Source organism: Pipistrellus kuhlii, unplaced genomic scaffold (genome assembly GCF_014108245.1).
Source record: "Pipistrellus kuhlii isolate mPipKuh1 unplaced genomic scaffold, mPipKuh1.p scaffold_m20_p_18, whole genome shotgun sequence".
Classification (NCBI taxonomy): domain Eukaryota; kingdom Metazoa; phylum Chordata; class Mammalia; order Chiroptera; family Vespertilionidae; genus Pipistrellus; species Pipistrellus kuhlii.
Window position 1 is genome coordinate 1,142,960 of NW_023425493.1, and position 21,053 is coordinate 1,164,012.

Here is a 21,053-nt window from a genome sequence, read left to right on the forward strand (position 1 = left end):
GAGGAGCCATCTGACCCCCACACTGGCAGGAGCAGCTCTCTGACCCCCACACTGGCAGGAGGAGCCTTCTGACCCCACACTGGCAGGAGGAGCCCTCTGACCCCACACTGGCTGGAGGAGGCCCTCTGACCCCCACACTGGCAGGAGGAGCCCTCTGACCCCACACTGGCAGGAGGAGGCTCTCTGGCCCCCACACTGGCCGGAGGAGGCTCTCTGACCCCCACACTGGCAGGAGGAGGCCCTCTGACCCCACACTGGCAGGAGGAGGCCCTCTGACCCCCACACTGGCAGGAGGAGGCCCTCTGGCCCCCACACTGGCAGGAGGAGGCCCTCTGGCCCGCCCCACATTGACATGGCCAGGCCTGAGGTGGGTACCCTCTTGGACTCGGCCTTAGACTAGGGCTGCTGTGCAGAGGGAGTTCTGGCGAACAGCCTGTCAGCTCTGCGAGGCCAAAGTTCAGGAGATATTTTCTCCTTTTGTACTTTCCTACTTCGTTTAAAAATTTCTCAAGAAACCTGCATCATTTCCCCCTCCAATAAACAGTATTAACCCAGAACAAGACAGCAGCGGGCGTCCTGGGCCTGCATGGAGGATTCGTTCTGCAAACTGTGGGCGGGGAGGGAAGCCACAGGCAGAGGACGGGCTCTGAACCCCGGCTTGGTGGTGCTCACTCAGACCCTGGGCGAGCGCCCGCCTCCCCTCACCACAGGGCAGCGCCTCGGCCTCCTCACTCACCAGTTTCCCCAAACTGCCATTTCGCATGTAGCTTCCATCTACACACGCCCTGGTCCATGGCCTCCTGGTCTCGGCCACAGGCACGAGTACGCATCCTGCCCTATTTCTGCCCGGCCCTTCCCCTCCTCCTTCTGCCTGAAGGCCCTTAACAAACAAGCGGCCACATGGGGCCTCAGAAGGAAGAGGCCAGGCCCTCACTTTGTCACAGAAGCGGGGCAGAGCAAAGCGAGCTGCTTCCGATTTTTAAATAACAGCCTCCCCGCTGGCACCTTCCTGAGTCCTTTCCTGCCAGCCGGGGCCGCCCGGGGCTTTGTTCCTGCTCCAGCAGTGCCCAGGCCAGGTCCCAGACGGCCTGCCGTGGCCAGCGACCTTACACCCAGGTCTAACCCCGGGTGGCGGACTTCCGGACACTCCCACCTTTCAGGGCTGGGGAGGTCCAGCCCCACAACCCCAAGCGTCTGTCTAATTATTTCTAAGGTACTTGCCAGCGTCAGCTCGAGGCACCCAAACATCATGAGCACATCCAACTCCAGAACGGCTTTGCCTTCTCAAGCATCAGAGAGATACACAAGGGGCTCAGACAGTTCTTGTGCTTACAGCGAGTCCACAGAGGTCCTCCCATTTCCCGAGTCACTCGCTGTCTTCGGACATTTCTGAGCCCTCCGGAAGGAGCTTCCATGGAGATCTGAAGATGCTTCGGACGAGGAGACCCAGGCGCCGCCTGGACAAGAACAGCTAGGCCTTTGAAGCGAGGGCCTCGGCCAGTGGTTAAGGGCAGTTTTACTAAGAAATAAAATGAAACTCTAAAGCCAACCTGGGACAAGTAAAAACCGTTTCCTGGGCCTCAAGCAGCAGCCACGTTTTACAGCCGCTTTAGATGGACAGGTCGGCCCGCGTGGGAAGAGGTGGGGCTAGGAACCAGCCCTGGGGTGTCTGTGCACCAGGATAATGAACGTGGCGTTCTTCACTTGGGCAATGAGGACAATAACGCCTGCGCTGCTACCTGGCCCGGTTATCACAGGAGAGTTTATGGACTAACAGTATTACCTGTGTACGTTACAGTAATAACAGACGGTGGACACATATTGCTTTGGGGGCATCTCATGTCCTGTCTTACTTTGTCATCGTGCTCCAAAGTTTACTTGGGAAATCAATTCTCTTTCATATCTCGAGAGACTAGCTGTCCAGCAGCCCTTGAGCACCCAAGGCTAAGCATGGACACCTGTCCAAACTGGGCCAACGGGACTCTCTCCTGAGGCTGATTCTTGGATGGGAAAATGCAAGAGCAGAAAATATAACAGTTCTACTGATGTTTTCTGGCCCTGGAACCCTAAACACACTGCCTACCAATTTTTTTTTTTTTTAATATATTTTATTGATTTTTTATTTATTTATTTATTTTTTTTACAGAGAGGAAAGGAGAGGGAAAGTCAAAAATATCGATGAGAGAGAAACAACAATTAGCCGCCTCTTGCACACCCCCCACTGGGGATGTGCCCACAACCAAGGTACCGCAACCTTTACCGGAATCGAACTCGGGACCCTTGAGTCAGCAGGCCAACGCTCTATCCACTGAGCCAAACCGGTTTCGGCTGCCTACCAATTCTTGCTACACAGACCCCGGGGCAGCTCTGGCAGGGCAGGGATGAGGCTGTTCATCTGCACAGTCTAACTCTCTTCCTGGGCACATACAAAACAGGTGACCCAGACCTGGTCTCTAAAAAGTCCCATCTGACCTGCCTCATTCTATCTTTCTGTGTGGCTGGGACCAATGGTCTCCCATGCAGCAGAGTTGAACAATGGAGCAGCCAGACCCCTTATACCACCACCGGGAAGGGGGCAATCAGGTGAGCCTCCTACCCTCATCTATGACCAGATGAAGTAACCAACTTCCGTGGTGATAAGTCATTGAGATTTGGGCACTGCTTTTACAGGAGTTAACAAGCGTTACCCTAATGTACTACTATCCTTTCAGAGACTGACTTTCCTGTCTTCCTTGCAATTTCCTTCCAATGAATTCCTTTCTGCTACCCAGCGTGTAATTGTTGCTTTCCACCACAGTCCCTGATCGATAGACTATGAGTAATAATGTAAATACCCAGCTGGAGAATTAAGACTAAGGAGATTAATGCATATTCTCTCTGGAGATTGTAGATGCTTATTGTATTGACACTCTATCAATCAACAAATAAATGCTCAGCGCTAACTAACATTTAAGAGGAACAAAGTAAGCATTAATTACAGATTCTGCCCACTTATCATTTGAGGGGGGAAAATGCCCTCAAGCTTCCTTACTGCAGACCCTCCGCTAGGCAGCGCAGATGCAAACACAGAGGGGAGTGGTCCGCGCCTCTGCTGACCCACGGCCCTCGCTGTTGGAGAGCTCCCTGCGTTGTAGGGAAATGGAGACATGCCATAGGCAGTGGCCATGCTACCATTTTCCTGAAGTGAAAGTAGGACATATGCCTGATGGGTTCCGTCCTTGGCCCTCTGCCCTTTATATAATCTTCCTGGTTGGCTCATCCCTTCTTTCATGGTTCTGACTATCACTCATGGTTCTCTAATCTATTGTCTCTCATCCTCGCTTCTCCACCGAGTTCCAGGCCTATATTTCTAATTGGGACACCGTCTGGATGCCCCACAAGGCCTTTCATGTTCAACACATCCAGAACCAAACTCATTCTCCTGCCCCCCAACCTGCTCTCCGCCCAGTGTCCTCTCTTTGAGTTGGTGGAGCGGTTGGCTACCCAGGGAACTAGGAGTCCTGTGACCTCAGAAATGTTTCTATGCCGACTTTTGTCAATCCACCCCTCTGTGCTCTCCAGCAGCCCCCTGACTGCCCCCTCTCCCAGCACACCCTCCTCAGTGCATTGTCTACCCTGCTGCTAATCATACTCCCGCCCTGAGGTCTAGTTTCATTCTTCTGCTAGAGTTTCTTCACCAGCTCCCCATGGTCTTCAAGATGAAGTTCAAACTTCTCAGTCCTACATATAAGACACTTCACCATCTGCTCCAGCCACTTCTCCATGTTCGTCTTTGTGAGCATAAACAGAAAACTAAATTCTCTGATCTTTGCTCTAATTCGCCCATCTTTGCTGATTGGTCCTCTGAAATTCCAACCAGTTATCTGCTGCCCATTTTGTGATGAACTCCAAGAAGAGCTAACATTTCAGCTCCTTCAATCATCATCAAGAGTCTTCTCATTCCGGTGGGACCACCCGTTAGCCCTGAACTCTCTGCAGAAGGCCACCCTTTATCCCACCCCCCCACCCCCGCCACCCGGCTTCTCTGTGAACGAGCATCACACTGCGTGTCCTTATAACCAACCCGTAACCTTTCATCTCTGCCACGAATTTCCGGGAAGTCATTTTCTCAAGGTAGTCGCATCACTCACGTTCATCTACATTTTAATGTGAGATTTTAGAATTTTAGAATTGAAATAAAGCTCAGAAGTAACTTAGTGAAGCACCGTTCCTAAGCATAAAAGCTTGATGAAACTCTTAAGAAAGTTTTCAACCGCTTAAGGACATGGGAGTCACTGCTCCAGAGAAGACTGTCCTTCTTCCCATGTCTCCAGCCGTCAGCAGCTCCTGCTCTCACGGAAATGCACTCCCCAGCCTGTGACGTCCACACCTGGCTCTCATTTTATCCGGCCTCACAGCAAGCTTCCAGTCCCTCTGGAGACACGTCCCAGGCTCCTGTTCCACGTCCTCTTCCCCTGGACCAGGTCCTCCCACCCCTCCTCATGCCAAGTTCAGTGCCCGAGCCGGTGGCTCATGGGACTGAAATAAGCAGATTGTGAGCCTGTTACCTTCCCCCTGAGGCCTTCAGCTCCTCGAGGCCGACCTCACAAATCGGGATGCTCTCCTGGTCTCACCTGAAAAGAACACCTAACAGATGGGCCTGCAGGTACAACACCAATAACCGGGCTTCCAGACTGACAGTATTTTGAAAAACTCTATTATAAAGGGAGTCAAGGCACAAATGCTCAGAATTTTGCATTTGGGAAGTAAATATAGTCCTTTATGGCACCCAGAATATTCCTGTAGGTGTCAAGGCAACCTCTTTAGTTAACTACACATCTAGAGTTCCCTAAAAAGTTTACATGGCAAATGTATCTGCATGTTTCTAATTCCTGTGAACACAGTGGAATTGTGAGACATGCCACCTCTGCTGTGATGGGCTGGGTTGTGGCCTCCCCAGTGTGTGTGTGTGTCTGTGTGTGTGTGTGTGTGTGTGTGTGTGTGTGTGGTTTTATTGATTTCAGAGAGGGAGGGATAGAAAGACATAGAATCATCAATGATGGGGGGGAAAATCACTGATTGGCTGCCTCCTGCAAACCCCTGCTGGGGATTGAGCCCACAACCAGGCCTGGGCCCTTGATGGAAGTCAAACCCTGGACCCTTCAGTCTGCAGGCCGACACTCTATCCACTGAGCCAAACCGGCTAGGGCCCCTGTTTTCCTTTCTGCTTCGCTTTAAGTAGCACTGATTTCTGCTCTCCATCTTTTTGCCCATCGTGGGCGACCTCTTCCACCTGAGCATTCCTTACTCCACCCTGTTGTCCTGGAATGCATCTTTGCCCAGGTTATTTATAGGCTCCCTAACCCCCTTCCCACACACAGCACCGCCTCGCTCCTTCCCCACGCCTGGAACCGGGGCCGGACTACTGAGTGGTTTCTACCCGTCCACTTCCCCTGCACAGGCTCCACTTCCCCATGATGGCGGCACTGGCCAGATAACCGCCCAGTCAGCGAGCTGCTGGTTTCTGACCTGGCCGCTTGCGGTGTGTGATGATGCAGACATTTATCTCTTCCTCCTTCTGAGTCACCAGAGCCCAGCCGACCCCCATCTGGTTTCCCAGGGTCCTTTTACAAAACGCTCAGAAGCTGTCCATCCCTTTATCTCCTCTCCAATCCACTCCCATTCCTTCCCGGACCCCAGGAGTATGGCTGTATGATGCACTGGCCAAAGGTATATGCACTTGAATTAAGTCAACCCTCCGATAAGGGTTGATTATTCACAATAAAGAGATGATTTTTAATCATTATTACTTCATCCATTCTGTAAGTTACAAAGTTAAGGCAGCAGAACCATTGATTTGCCAAAATCACAGTCATGGTTGAATGAAACGAAATCCTAAGTGGCCAATTCAAGTTGTCCCTGGGGACTGAGTTTCCCAGGGAGGGTGCAAATTAACCTATAACCTCATTTGCCTTTAAACCTTAAATATTCTCCCAAATGGTTATCACATGGTTTCTTAAAAGCTAAAAAAAAAAAAAAAAAAAAAAAAAAAAAAAAGTAATTTCTTTAAAAAACTGGCATCAAGTGTTTACCTTTTCCCCTACAATTTATATAGTTTCTCTTTTTCATTCCTATTTTTTACTTCAATTTCCTTGTTTAACCAACACTTATAGAGCACGAAATACGTGCTCAATTTTAAGTTCATAGGAGGTCACCCCACTGACATCCCTCCAGTCCACGAAAGGGGAACAGTAGCCCAAAGTAATGAGTTGGCATTAATGGAGAAACTGCTATTAATAAGGATTAGATAGATATTTGCTTCGAGAAGAACTCAGACACTTCTAGGACTCAAGAAATTGGCCTTCCAATTACACGCTGCCACATTGCTCAGCAGCTCTTTGCGATGGCGCCATTCAGCATGAAATTCTCCAGTTCTCAGCCATCTCCCCGTAATTGTCCTAAGTGGAGCTAATGAATGGGAAGGATTCCGATTCTCAGAGGTCCTGACTCACCAGTGATTTCCCAGCTCTCCTGGGTCTCTACCCTCTTGAGGGGCCTCAGGCGGTTCCTTCAGGGTTAGCATATAAAGATAAGTAAAGCTTGGAGCGAGAGAAAGCTGGGTTAATGATGCAAATGAAAGGAAGAAAAAAAAACCAGAAAACCTAACAGAGCAAAAGAAACACTCAGGACATTGCTAAGTAGCGGGCCATAGCCACCAAGAAACGAGACGGGAGAAATGCCGGCCACCTGAAGCGCTCTGTCAGGCTGTAGAGGGTAAGGGCCGTGTGCAGGGGATGGAGAAGGGGAACTGGCCAGCAGCTAAGATGTTCATGTCTCCACTCACCCAACACCAGCAGCTCCACCGAGTCCTCGTTTTTGCCCTCCAGGTCATCGGGGGTGGTGATGATACAGTAATAGAGGCCGCTGTCTCCCCACATGAGTTTTCCAATTTGAAGGTCTGCATCTGTCAGCACAGAGAGAATTACCCAATCCTGCACCTGGCCTCTGAGAAGAGCAATAAGCAACATGCAGCTGAGGGGGCCCCTGGGGCGTGTCCGCAGAGTCCGGTCTACCTGGATGGTGGCTGACAAGGTGTCTGACTTCCCTAAACAAACGTGCAAAATAAAAACCCAGCGTCCCTGAGGCCAGAGACCAGGAGCCCCAGTAGAATCGGTCTTGTTCCAGGGCGGGGCCAGGAACAGAAGACCAAGCAGCCAAGTGGGCGTAGAGGACCCGAGAGCCAGGTACATTCTAGAATCACCTGGACTGCTGCAAAGGAGCTGGCTTCACAGCAGTTCTTCAGCATGCAAATATCCCCATAGATCAAACCAGACTCCGAGGCCCCTGTCTTGTCCAAAGCTGGGGGGAGCAGGAGCAGGGGGGAGGAGAGAGAACACGACGTGGGGCATGTGCGAGGCAGCCTCCTGGCTCAGGACCGCAGGGGTGCACCTTTCCCCCAGGGAGGAGTCTGCTTTCTGAGTTAGGAAAGGCCCTGCAGACTGACGTCAAGGTGTCTGACCGAGGCTGTTCTTTTGCTAGAACCTATTTAATCTTGGTTCTGACAGCACGGCCCTCCAACTGGAGGGCAGGACAGAAAGGACGCTCCTCGAGCTCAGCTCCGTCTGCTCTGGCTGTCACATGCTCCCCCCACGAGCCCATTAAAGTAAGTTGATGGGTTCTTGCTGCTCCCATGTCCCAGAAAATCAGCCTTGGGGGGCTGAGAGGCTGAGAGGCCAGTATCCCCGGAGTCTGGAACTAAGGTCCCTCCCATCCTAATCCAAAGCAGAGCTTCGTTACCGTGGACAATGGTGACCTCTCTGCCCCGGTAGAAGTCGCCCAGGGTGACGGTCGAGCCCTGTTTTGAAGCGACCACGCGAACGGTCCTCCGGCTGTCCAGGCAGTCCAGGTAGGGGTCCCACTCCAGGTTCCTCTTGCTGAGAGCCTGGGCCCTGGGAGAGGCCAGGCCCAGGGACTCCCCCATGCGGTCCTGGCAGTAGGACTTGAACTTCCACTGCACGACGGCGGGCTGGCGGGAGGACGTGGAGAAGTGGCAGCGGAGCAGCGTGGGCTGGAAGAGCATGGCCACCTGCTTCTTGTCGGGCACTGTGACCTGGAGACCACCTGCCAGGGCTGCAACACAGAGGGACATGTCCGTACAGCACCCGTATGTGGCATGTCACACACAGCGCGTGGGCATGCACCCCGGTGTCCCCTCCCTCCCCTGCCCCACCCCCACGTTTTCTCCTCCAAGTTAATGGCATCAGTTTCCATCCGGTCGCCTTGTTCAGAAACTGCCATCGCCACCAATACCCAACTAGACACCAAGTCACGTCAATGTGACCTCAGCATCCTTACTATCCTTCCCGCCTTCTAAACATTAAAAAAAATCCACATATTTTATTGATTTTTTACAGAGAGGAAGGGAAAGGGATAGAAAGTTAGAAACATCAATGAGAGAAAAACATCGGTCAGCTGCCTCTTGCACACTGCCTACTGGGTATGTGCCCGCAACCAAGGTACATGCCCTTGACCGGAATCAAATCTGGGACATTTCAGTCTGCAGGCCAATGCTCTGTCCACTGAGCCAAACCGGTTAGGGCCCTTCCTGCCTTTAACCCACTTCTTAAATGCTCTCCTCCGTTCTTGCCTATACTATCACAATAATCTCTTGTCTGTCCCCTGCTGCAGCTGCTCGCAGGAAGTGCCTCCTCTTTAGTTCAGGTGAACTTTCTACATCTGACTGTTAGGGTTCTCCTCAAAACCCTCTACTCCGCCTCCATGGCCTTCGGAATTCTTGGCAAGGCATAAAGGCTCTCCCTTCATCACCCAGTCCCTCCTCCCTCCTTCATTTCCTGCAGCCCCTCTGAGCGCCGACGTTCCCCAGGTGCCATTTCACACCTGTTGCCCCTCGTTTCTGGGATGCTTTTGCTTCACTTCTTTCCTTGGAAACTTCCTTCCATTTTTCAAAATCCAGTTCGAAAGCCACCTGTGACCACTCAGTGCATCGGTCACTTCCTCCCTGGCCGCCAGTCTCCCCGCATTCTCCTGTAGACATTGATTATGCTACCTTGGCAAGGGTCTGTTCCGATGCCTGCCACGCCGTCACTTCCTCTGCTGCCCGGGCCTGTGAAGCCATCGGCACTCAACACATTGTGATAAAGGAGGCCAGCGGAGACAGGAAGTGTGCTTCAGGGGGAAGTGACTTCCCTTCCAGCCGGTGACCAAGCAAAGGGGTCAGAGATGAAGGGGAACGAAGGCTTTGAGAGAAATGGAGGATTTCAGATCAGAAGCAGTAGACTAAGTTCAAAAGCTCTGAAGGATGGTCCAAAGTGGAGAGGGTAGGGGAGGGAGGGAGAAAGCAGATGAGAAGTTTCAGAGTGAAAAGATGAAAACCGAGGCTTGGTGTCCAAGAAGGAGGGAGATCTCAGTGAATGAAAGATGAGGGGAGCCTTTGGGAGGCAGAGGGCCTCTATGAGCTCAATGGTAAGATCTAGAAATGCCAAGCAAAGAGGACATCACTTCCTCGGGTGAATAGGAGGAGAATCAAGAGTTTCTAGATCAATGGGAGGTTAGAAGCAGACCCAGAATTTTGATTAGAAGCAGAAAAAAAGGAAAATCAGTGCAAAGACATGAATATGAAGAGGTTCTGAGATGAAGCCAGAAGCCTGCCAATCAGCTTCCGTTCACTTGGGGCAATTTCACCCGAGAATTACAGGTGGACCTGAGCCACGCAGGAAAGCCTCGTTTCACTCGTGGGGGCCTCTGTCCTTTACTGCTGCCAAGGCTCACTGTGACTCTGCGAAACAAAGCCTCTCTCCAGCTCAGCCACACACTGTGGAGGAGGTGTTTACAGAAAGACCTTTGACGAGGGCAAGGTAGGGTATTTGGGCGATGTTTCCAGGAGGGCCTATGTGAATGCACGGGGAGACACTAGCTTCTGATCCCTGTGAGGAGAGGGCTCTGTTCTCCTTGGAACTGGGAACACAACACAGTACTTGGGATTTAGGAAATCTTCAAGTGCTTTGAACCTACCAAGCGCTTAACAGCTGCTGGAAGAGCAAGTGAATGAGGATTCACATGGGAATTCCTAGGACTCTGCAGGGGAAACTGGTTAAATGAGCCCTGGGTGGCATGCATGGTCCAGCAACATAGCATTGGCTCCAAAAGATAGGGCTTGGAACCTCATCTGGCCATAGAGTGGCAGTGGTAAGGCCCCGGGGCAATCTCTATCTGTAAAATGAGCCTCAGAATTCCCACTCACTGGGTTGTTAACCATTGTCACCTCCTGGGTCCCCTGCTGAGAGCAGACCATGCAGAGCCCCCTGACCTTGGCCTATAAAAGGTAGTTCTCAAATACTCATCCTTTTCTTCCTACTATTCTGAGATTCCCACACCTTGATGACCATCCAGCTTCAGTAGGCCTGACTACAGCCGGACTGTGTAGGCCAGCTCCAGCCAGGTGCGAAGAGTTTCCACCCGGGAGCTCACCTGAGAGCCCCCGCTCCCAGGCTCCACTGCTGCTCTCCCTCCTCCTTCCCCACTCCCCGTGCTGATGGGCTAATACCCTTCTCCCTGCTCACACAGCTGCATTAGGAACATTCTTTACAGTTCCTCCTTAAACCCCACTGCACTGCTCCAACCTCATGATTCTTCTTCCAGTCCTATCTACCTCCCAATTTCCCAGATACCCTACATGGGACAGAGGGGTGAAGTGACTTCAGTGGCCACAGTTGGATAACCAGGGATGGGCACAGTTCCCTGTCAGTTCTGCTACGTATTCAGGCGAACTTGTGGAATCACATTTCCTAGCCTTTCTCAGATAAATAAAACCAGCAAAGGAGCAGGTGCAGCCAGAAGCGTTGGGGGTTGTTTTATCAGAGTGTCAGGTATGGCGTTCTGTTCATCAGATGATTACTAAGAATAACCTCCTTCCCCGCCCCGTTCGCTCAGAAAGAGAGACCAAGCTGCTGGGCCCCTGTAATTATTAACAGGGGCCACTCAGTTCTCAGCGCCTGTTGTGACATGGACATAAGCTCCTGCCCTGGAGAAGGAAAACATTCTCGGAATCGTCTGCCTTGTTACAGCCGGGTAGCTAAGGCGTGGATTTTGTAGTCAGTCCTAAACTAGAATCCAAGCTCTACCCTTGTTGTGCTACACGGGCAAAGCAGAATGTCCTAGAAGGCCAGGTAACTAAGTGCAGACCTCTCAGCCTCTTGCGGTATTTATTCATCTGTGCATCCAAGCTAAGGGTCACTCTCTCCCTTAGTTCCAACTACTTAAGCTCACCTCCCTCAAGCCTCAGCTGCATGTTTAACAGGTACCTCAAGTGGAGCCTGTCTACACCTCATCTCTCATCGCCTCTGCTTCCAGCTTTTGCTGGTTCTTCCTCTACCAGCTCTTTGCCAGTCTACACCCCACCTACTGCCTCAGAAAGAAATCATAATTCCGGCCATCTCCTCTCTGGCCCTGACCACACTCGGTTGGTCACTAAGGCTAAGTTCCCCAATTTGACCCTTCTCTATTCTCACTGTCATCCCCTAAGTCAGATATCTATCGCTGTTACTCCAAAATAGTTACAAAATGCTACCCAGGTGAGAAATTGTGTCCAGCACTAGCCATGTATCTTAGTGAATTCTCTCAAAAACCCTATAGAGTAGATATTATTATTACTATTATACCCCATTTAGTGGATGAAGAAACTGATTCTTAGAGAATGTCGGTATCTTCCCAACATCTCCGACTTAGTGATGGTCAGCTTGAACCCAGGCTGACTGGCTCCACAGTCCCTGACCACCAAATCCCACAGGCCCTCACGCTGCCCTGTTCTAGAGCAGCCTCTTCCCGCCTGACATGCTCTCCACGTTTCCTCTGCCCAGACAGAGCTAACCCTCTGTCCCCCGCTCTCAGGCCTCCGTCACTCCCCATTCCTTCATGAATCTCCTATGCCTGGACATGGCACAGAAGGTCTTCCCCACCAGCTGGCTCCAGGCACACTCTGGGCATACGAAGCTATTTCTCTCTTAACTATAAATACTGATTCCCTCCCGCGGGGATGCAGTGACGTGTAACTGGAGGAGTTCCTGGCACAGATGGAGAGAAGCCCTGAGCACGGTCGTGCACACACTCGAATAAGTGTGGGCATGCTGCGGGTCTGGGTCCAAGAAGGCCTAAAAGGCCTGCCCTTGATCTTGAGAAATTCAAGATAAACTTGGTTTCTAACTATGGTCCCCGAGGGCAGGGGCCAGGATTTGGGTGACAGTGCTCCGCACACAGCCCAGCCTCAGAGTGTAGCTGACGCTCACGGGATTGGGGTGCATCAGTGAGTGACAGAGCCAGTGAGGGGTGACCTGAGGGCCTTTCTCAGCAGGCCCCAGTGCAGAAAACGCGTCTGGCCGGTGCCTCGGAGAGGGCTGAGTGGTGGCTCCAAGCAGCAGCCCCCTCTCAGCGAGTCACCCAGGCACCTCCTCAGCAGGCCGGGAAGATCAGCTCCCAGCACAGACGGTGCCTCCCCAGTGGTGGGAGAAGGCCTGGCCCAATTCGCACGCACGGAAGAGGACTGTGTACTTGAGAGATGAACAAAAGCGGGGTCTGAAGCAGGGCTGTTCTTATTTTAGCGCTTTCATTTTTTTTTTCAAAGCAAGTTCCTTTTCCCCGCGAGTAGTAAGCTATTCCTGGCAGCATCTTTGTGAGGCAGATCTGTGAGCCCTGCCCCGCTGCAGAGGCAGCGCCTGCTGGAAAAGGTCAGGGAAATTAGCACCGTTAGCGACAGGCGTCTTCAGAGGCCGTCTGCAGTTCACCCACCCGACCCCTCCAAGCCCCAGAAGCAGGATCTGACCTCAGAGCTGCCCACCCCAGCACGCCTTCGCCGTCTAAGGCTTTCCTCCGTCCACTGACAACACAAACCTTCCTTTCCTGCCTCCGAGTTACACCTTCTTTAAGAGATTCATCTTCTGTCTCCACATTGGTAATGTGTCCCCATTTCCCAAGACTGTTCAAGGGACGATTGGTGGGCGGGTTTCCTATGTGTCCGATGAGTAAGGTGTGTCCAAACATCCGCTCCAGGTCTGTCCAGAGCCCAAAGAAGGAGAGAAATCTGTCCATCCCTGGGCAGCATTGTGCAAGGAAAGAGCAAGGGGTTGTTGACCTCCAGGCTCAAGATTTTAAGGCAAAGAAAATGCAGCTTGAATCCCTCCCCAAATAGGACCATTCATCTTCTTGCTATACATGGGCTAAAAAATAAAATATAAAGGGGCCCTGGCTGGTGTTGCTAGGTGGTTATAGTGTCGGCATGGAGATTGAAGGGTCTCGGGTTTGATTCGATTCCTGGTCAAGGGCACGTACCTGGGCTGCAGATTCGTTCTCCAACCCTGGTTGAGGAGGGGGCATGTGCGAGGCAACCAATAGATGTCTCTCTCTCTTTCCTTCCCTCCCTCCCTTTCCCTCTCTCTAAAATTCAATGAAAAGAATTAACAACCACAAAATTATAAAATAAAATGAAGTAAAAAAGAGTTAACAAATGGCAGCCATCCCCTTAGTGCCTGCCTAACATCTAAGCCTGATTCTCCAGCTGCCCCATTGGCTCTGTGAGTTAATCAACTTCCAATAAATTCCTTTCCTGTGTAAGTTCTCCTGTGTGCTCCCAGGACCAGGATACCTGATTGCTTGGTCCATTTCAGGGTGAGAGCGACCAGGTGCACTATGCTGAGATTTAAGAAACCATGAAAGCCTTCTTTTACATCTTCTCCCCAGGAGTCCCCAAAGGCCACAGTCTCTCCCCTTCTCCGTGGGGCTGTGGTCAGCACCAGTCCTGCCCTTGCCCACATGGGCTTGGCTCATGGCCTGATTAGAGTTTGCTGCCAGCACTCTGGCACTTTGCACACAGAGTGCCATTCGTTACGCACATGCTCCGTGTGTCCAGTGGAGCCATGCTGTCCTGTTCTCTGTCACCACCGGCCAGGAGCCTGTCTCCTTCCTGACATCTGAAGTGAGCTAGAGCCTGGCGGGCTTACCCGCTGTTCCAATGGGACCACAGCCACACTACAGCGGGCAGCCTCCACCTCACAGGAACCCCGGTTCATTCAGGGGCCGCTCTCTAGGTTGCACCAGCCACTTGCACAGAGAACACTCGGTAAGAAAGGTAAGAAAGCTCTCATCGATCTTGATCAACTTAGTGGTGTTTCCAGGCTAGCTTTCTCACCGAGCGCCAGACCCCAGCACATGACCTCCCTTTATTCCCCGTCTGGATGGTACACAAGCACTCCAAACGCATCATGCTGTGGAAGGAGATGCTAACTGTCCCCTTCTGTTAGGAACAGAGCTTCCCAGGTTTTAATCTGGCCAGCCACGTACTAGACTCTCTTGCAGCTAACGGTGGCCGCATGACTAAGTGAGGACAAGGGAGTGTGAGGACAAGTGACATGAGCGACTTCTGTGCCCTCTGCTCCTGCTGGCTGGGACGTGCTCTTGGGAGCCGATGTTGGGAATGGTAGACTCACCCCTACGGGGTCTGGATAGCTACAGGAGAGAAGGAAATTATTTTGTGTGAGTTACTATACTTTAGGATTTCTTTGTGACAGTAGCTTAGACCGTAGTACTTTACTATGATGCAAAAGCTTGAAGCTTCACCACCCTTAAGATGTTTCTCCTCCTGCACTCGTTCATGTCGCTGGGCGGCATCCCCGGCTGCTCCAAGCCAGAAGCCTGAAGGCACTTATAACATCCCCTCCCCTCCCACCTCCACATCCAGCCAAGCCCGCGCCTGTCCTCTCTCTCTGCTCATCTGTCCACTTCTCGCATCCCCGCTGCCCAGGTGAGCTCAGGATCGCATGTCCCCTTCTCTCTGCAGGGTCTCTTAGTGAGTGTCTGCTGCACATCTTCCCACGTCTAGCACACTCTCCACACCGAGGCCCACCTGATGTTCCTGAAATGCACGTCTGACTGTGGCGGCCCTGGCTCTGACCTCTGGCCACTTCGGGAGCACAGGGACTCGTCCCAGATGGGGCCGCTCTCCTCCATCCCCCTGAAGCAGTAAATCCTCCCACCACACTGAAATATTTATGAATTTCAGAAAACATCATGTCCTCTCTGATTCTTGGTCCTTGCGTATGTTGTTCCCTCTATCAATGTCCCTTCCTCTATCCTGCTCCCGTAGTAACATCTACTGATGCATCTGCACTTGCTCAGCTATCACTTCCTCTAGCAGCTGCTTCTTGCTCTTACTGTGGTCATCCTGCCCTACAGAACCACAGCACATGCCCTGAGAATCTCCTATTTGGTCACCTGTCTTCTCCATTGATAACAAAAGGCCCCTTCCATCTTTTTAAAGTCTCTGCTGCATACTAGTAGGTACTCGAAACATGTGTCAACAATCTGACCTAGTGGATTATATTATTTGTTCCCAATTACCTTTCCCTCCCCTCTCTTGTATGTTCCCTGTGGGTGGAGCACACAAACCACCTCATAGACTGTGGGCTTGACCCTATGTCTTGCATTGGCCAATCAGATGTGAGCTCATGTGCCAGGAGGCATGTCTAAGCAGAAGTTGGAAAGGCATTCGCAAGGTTTGGTTCCGCCCCTTTCCCAGGTTCCCTTGAGAACAGCATGCCCAGAAAGGGCTGCTCCCTCGGCCTGGGCCTTGGAGTAGGAAGACATTCTAACTAAGCCCGGTCCACTGATTCCGGCCACGTCCCAGCTGACCGGCGGCAACGCCGCCCTAAATGTTCGCTGCTGTGAGCTGTTCCGATTTGGGAGTTGCTTGTGGCTGCATCAAAGTGCTGAATAACATCCCTGTTTGGGTTTCTAAGGAGTATGGGGGCCTACTCTGTGCCAAAGGTGGTGCTGGGAGTTTCACATAATTTCAGTGATCACCACAACCCTCTCATTTGAAAGCCAAAGACATTAAGGTAAAATATTAAGCTAGTGGTCAAAGGTCAGTTGGAGCCCAATCCCTGTCTCCCGCTGCCTCTCAGGCGGCCTCCAGGTGAGCCACACGCATGGAGGGGGAGGGCAGGACCCCAAGCTGAAAGGCAACAGCCCTGCGGGGCCCCGATGCCACGGACAGCACGGAGGCTGGAGGCGCCTGCTCTGGGGCCCTCCTTGTCCCCTGGCCCATGGAGAACCCTATCATCCAAAATGTCCTCTTTCCTTTTCAAAGAGCCAAATTATCTGGAAGACTAAGATCCTGAGGGTACCTGAGGGTACAGATGCCGCAGCCACACCTGTGGGGCTCGTGGGCACACACGCCAGCCCGTCCCCAGGGGCTCTGCCACGCAGCAGCGCCTCCGCCGCGGGCCCCCTCTGCTCTCCGTGCTGCGGCCCCTCCTTTTCTTCACCTTTCAAGAATTAACCTGAAATGCCGAATGCTGTTCTTCCTCACTGTCCTGGCACGTTTCCCTGGGTGCCCTGGACCCCGAGCCTCACTCCCCAAGGCCCAGAGCAGACACCAGGGGTGCCCTGTGTCCTTTGGGTCCAGGCACATGAAACAAGCCTCATTAAGCCGGTGACACCGTTTCACATCCTTCTCATCAATGAGCTATCCCGGCCTCAGGGGGGGCACCTCTGAGCCTTGGTTTTCTCAAGCGCTGGGGCTGACGCCAGCCATGCCCTCTCGGAGGGACCAGAGGGATAATGAACCTGCGAGCCAGTTAGCAGAGAAAAGCGCTAGGGCACATGAATGCGAGAGAACAACCGCCACCTCGGACCTTCCTTTGTAGTCCTGACCCGGGACAAAGAGGCAAAGAGCTAACGTGGGTGGAAGGATGAAGAGGTGAGTCCAGGAAGAGAACGTTAGATGAGAAGGGCGTTCTAGGCCACGCCGGTCAGAGTCCTGCCTGGGCCACAGCGTGCCCCGCTCACTGCTCCAGTCCTGCACCCCAGCACGTTCCACCGTTCCCCCTGACCCCACTCTGCCCGCCAAGCACTGGGAGCTACCCTGCCTGTCCCTCTGAGACCTAACCAGAGCTCTCTTTCCCCAGCTGGCGGTTCTCCTGCCAGTCACTCCCGGCCAAAGACTCACGGGGGAGTCATAAGGAAGACGGACCTGTGGCTCTGATTTCTAACTCCCCGCAAGTTGGAGAAAGGGTCAGAACCAGACTCTTAGATCTGAAAGGGACCTCAGAAACCATATCATTCAGCAGATTCTAAGACCCCGATCCCATGGCTGGCCGTTCATCTGTCGATGAGATGAGGGCAGAGCGTCAGCTCCCAGCCAGGGTCCCTCCCACTGAGCAAGCCCTGGCACAGGCACTGAACACTGGACGGGCACGGAGGATGGCACGGAGGACCGGCACCAGCACGCTCCCGCCCGCGGTGAGACCCACGGCTGCTCCCGGTCTGTGCACCCTGGCCTGCTGCAATCATGGGAGCCTAGAACCTGAGAAGGCAGGGGAGACAGAAATATGTCCCTCTCCGTCCAGAGAGAAGCATAGGCTGGGGGGGAGGGGGGAGCTGTGGGGAGAGTGGAAGGAAGGTGCTCCTGTCTCCCAGGGGACAGGAGCCCAGAGCGAGGAGAGAGGTGAAAAGGCAGGACAGGAAGGTGCTCATGGAAGGGAGGGGTCAGCCGTCTCTCAAAGCGGCCCGTCCTCCAAGCCACACACACTTGACCTCTCCACACCCAGGCCTGTCCTCCACGGTCACCAGGCATCCACCCGAATGCCAACCAGACCAGGCAGCAACCTGGAGACCGCCCTTCCGGCTCAGGCTGGGCAGGACCCGGGAAGCCCAGGGCACCTGGTGCAGGCCCACTGCTTCCGTCATCCCACCGCTGTGGGCCACTTCCAGGCTGAGCTCCGAGGCAGGGGCTGTGCTGTCCCTACACGCGCCTGGTCATGACAGAGCTCAGCGCCGACGGTGGGCACAAATGTCTCACCTGGGCATCGCCTCCTCTGCGGCCACCTCAGAGCTGCTCTGCCCAACCCTGGGTTCGGGCTGGACATGTCTCCCCCACGCTCCATCACACGTGTGCTCTCTCCATATCAAAACGCCCCAAAGACTCAGGCTGCAGGAGAGGACCCCAGGCCGGCCACACCACCCACACCCACACCCACACCCACACCCACACCCACACCCACACCCACACCCACACCCACACTTGGGAACAAAGAGCGAAGCCTCTGGGCTTCCCGCCCCGTGGCACCTGTTGCTGCAGCCACAGGCCTGAGCATTTTGTTTTGTTTGAAACAAGGACAACAACAGAACACAAGCTATGACAGGAAGCGACATTCCAGCGACAATAAGCAACCACCAGGCTGATCTACAGCTGTGCGAATCCAGAAAGAAAGACAGCAAGGAGCTGCCGGAGCCCAGCAACACAGTGGCGTGCTGATTAGAAATTGCTCAGCCTGCGTTACAAGGCAGAAGCGGGGGAGGGGAGCGGAGGGGAGGGAGAGAAAGAGGGGGAGAGAGGGGCGTGGGGGAGAGGACACTGAGTGTTTTTTCCTGGCGCTCTGACTCATTTCTAATCTGTCCTCTCCTCCTTTCCTCCCGCCCTCCCACCACCCCCTCAAGAAAGAATCCATTGATGGGGCGGACAGCACTGTCTCACCTCTCCTCCCGGGCTTCCTTGTGAAGGAGGAGTCTGGATCCGCGTCCCCATCACTGCTCTGCTCTCCCCCCTCCCTCCCCCTCCGCCATTGTCGCCTCCAGCTCAGGGTGACAGCAGCTTGTCAGGCCCTGGAGGGCGAGGCCGGAGTGAGGCTGGATCAGGGGGGCCAGCAGGTGCCCAGCGGACCCAAGGAGCCAGCTCCACCTGCAGAGCACAGAGGCCCAGCTCAGCCAGCGAGGGCCCTGCTCACTAACCTGTTGCCTGCTTCCGGGCAAGGGCAGCCTCTGGGTGCAGAAGGAAGGAGGCGCGGGCACAGCAGCCCACCCTGCCCAGCACAGACAAAACCAAACCCTGCAATGAAGACCTCACAGGCAGCTCAGGAGGGGGCAGCCCATGGCGCTGGTCTGAGAGCATTGGGCTCGTCTCTGCTCCATCACACATCTGCTGGCGCTTGTCCTGCCTGTGGGCCTTTCTGTCATGGCCGAGGCTGCCCGGGTCCCTGGCTGCCCGGGTCCCTGGCTGCCCGGGTCCCTGGCTGCCTGGGTCCCTGCCAGCGATTTGATTCCACTGCCACAGAAGCCGTGAGCCCCCACACTCCACCCCCCGACCAGGGCTGCTCCCTTGCTCCCACTCCCTGCAGGGCCCTGGCTCTCTGTCTCAGGGACCCTCCCAGGCGCCCCGCTGACTTCAGGGAGGGTGCGATGCAGGCTCAGGGCCGAAGTTCCCGGGACAAGATAACAGAGAAGAGGAGGCAAACTGAGGACGTTGAGGATCAGCGAGGGGGAGGTGGCAGGCCCCGGCAGGCCAGGGGAGGGGGAGGCAGGATCAGCCAAACCCTGAAATTACAGATGATTCACATCTGAGCAGTGTGGGAGGGAGACACTCAGCGCAGGCAGCAGAGGCTAAACAGCGGGTGCCCCGCCGGGACCATGGGGCGCGGGAGCCTGTGAGGGCCCTCCCCGGGGAACAGGACGAAGCCCAGGAGTCAGGACTCTTACTCGGAAGCAGCGGGGGCAGGGGTTGCCTTTCTTAAGTGTATTTCACCTTCTCGCCTACTTGCCATACTGAGTTACATGTGCTCCCCTTTCCCGCGGACTTGATTCTCCCAAGCCCTCTGGTTGGCGCCCCTTGAGGGGACCAGACTTCATTTTGGGGTGCTCCTTTGCATTTTCTCTTCTGCCTCTCCCTCATTCTATCCTCATGGCCTTTCTGATCCCTGTCTCTTTCCTCCATCTCTCGGTCTCCACAGTCATGGCCTCAGACCTGTCCAATCCCAACCTTCCGAGCACCCTGCCCGAGCAGGGCTCCTGCGTGACTCCGGGCTGGCCCCCCCGCCTGGCTACCTGCCCCTCAAACACACAGAGACATGGGGGCGGGGTGTAAAGTGTCAGAAACAAAGCCTTTGCAGACCCCAGGGAGGTGGGAGAAGTTCAGGGAAAGGAAGGGAAGCCTGGAGGCCACCTGGAGGAAGTGGCACGCTGGGAGAAGCCCTACCTTCTGAGCATCTTTGCTGATTATCTTTCCTGGGGGGAGAGGAAGGGTCCTCTCTCAGGGTGGGACCACTCCCCAGAAGGCCCAAGAGACCGCAGGGTCCTAAATGCCACGACCAATGGAACCCCCACCCACCTTCCTCCTCACCCCCTGCCTGAAGGGTCCCCGCTTCTCCAGGGAAGGAATTAAGGAGACACTCCTCCACCCCCACCCCCACCCCCAGAACGCCAGTTTCCCTAATTAATCAGCCTCCTCGGAGCTTCCCGTTTCGTCCCGCCAGGCTTCCCCCGGCATCGCACTCGGGTGCCACGGGCAGAAGGCTGTCTGGGAGGGGGACGCAGGCTCCACAGAACCATCTCGTCACGAGCGGGTCAGACACCTGCCTCTCCGGCGGCTCCCCCACCCCGCCGCCCAGCACGCAGGCCCTCCCCCCGCACCAGCCTGCTCCCGGCTCAGCGCAGGCGGGGGCGTGGGGGGGACGGAGGCCCCCCACCGCGGGAATATATATCCATAAAGTTCCCGCTTACCTGTCAGCCCGAGGAGAGCCAGCCACGCCAGCGCGACCCTGTCCATCTCCCCAACTTCCCATCCGGGGGGCGAGCGGGCGAGCCCAGTGCGGAGCGGCGCGCGGGATCCGCCTGCGCGACGGAGGCAGAAGCGGCGGCGGCGGCGGGCGGGGTCCGCGTCCCCGGGGCCTCCGCGGGCGGACGGCGGCGGCCAGGCGCGCTGCCGCTGGGCTCCGCTCCGCTCCGCTCCGGCGGCGATCCCGCCCCGCAGCGCCGCCCGCCGCCCGCCCCGCGGCTCCAAAGTTTCTGGGTCACGTGCCGGCCCCGCGGGCAGCACCCGGCGGCCAAGTGCCCTGGAGCCCGGAGGGCGCGGGCCGCGGAGCGAACCGGAGCCGCGGGAGGGGACGGAGCAGGGGCGGCTGTGCGGGCGCGTGGCCCCTGCTGACCTGCCTGCGAGAGAGGGACGCAGCCTCCGGCCAGGGCGGACCCGCCAGGACTTGGGGCGGCTGATCAGCAGGTCCCCTGGGCGACTTTCT

At 54.8% G+C, this 21,053-nt stretch overlaps 1 protein-coding gene across 5 annotated transcripts in view; it reads right to left on the reverse strand.

Moving 5' to 3' along the window:
- The window catches only part of ILDR2 (immunoglobulin like domain containing receptor 2), a 55,707-nt gene extending 34,930 nt beyond the window's left edge, over positions 1 to 20,777 (reverse strand). For 2 of the 5 annotated variants that reach the window (XM_036442422.2, XM_036442421.2), the window contains exons 1-3: positions 18,775 to 18,978; positions 7,777 to 8,109; positions 6,824 to 6,943 (exon numbers count right to left, since the gene is read on the reverse strand). In XM_036442422.2, the coding sequence (XP_036298315.1) occupies positions 6,824 to 6,943; positions 7,777 to 8,109; positions 18,775 to 18,961 (640 nt within the window). In that variant the 5' untranslated portion in view covers positions 18,962 to 18,978. Of the gene's footprint in view, positions 1 to 6,823; positions 6,944 to 7,776; positions 8,110 to 12,882; positions 13,048 to 16,679; positions 16,881 to 18,774; positions 18,979 to 20,538 lie in introns of those variants that run through there. The other 3 variants (XM_036442423.2, XM_045582941.1, XM_036442424.2) reach the window with 3 other exon arrangements.
- Between the last annotated feature and the right edge of the window lie 276 nt (positions 20,778 to 21,053).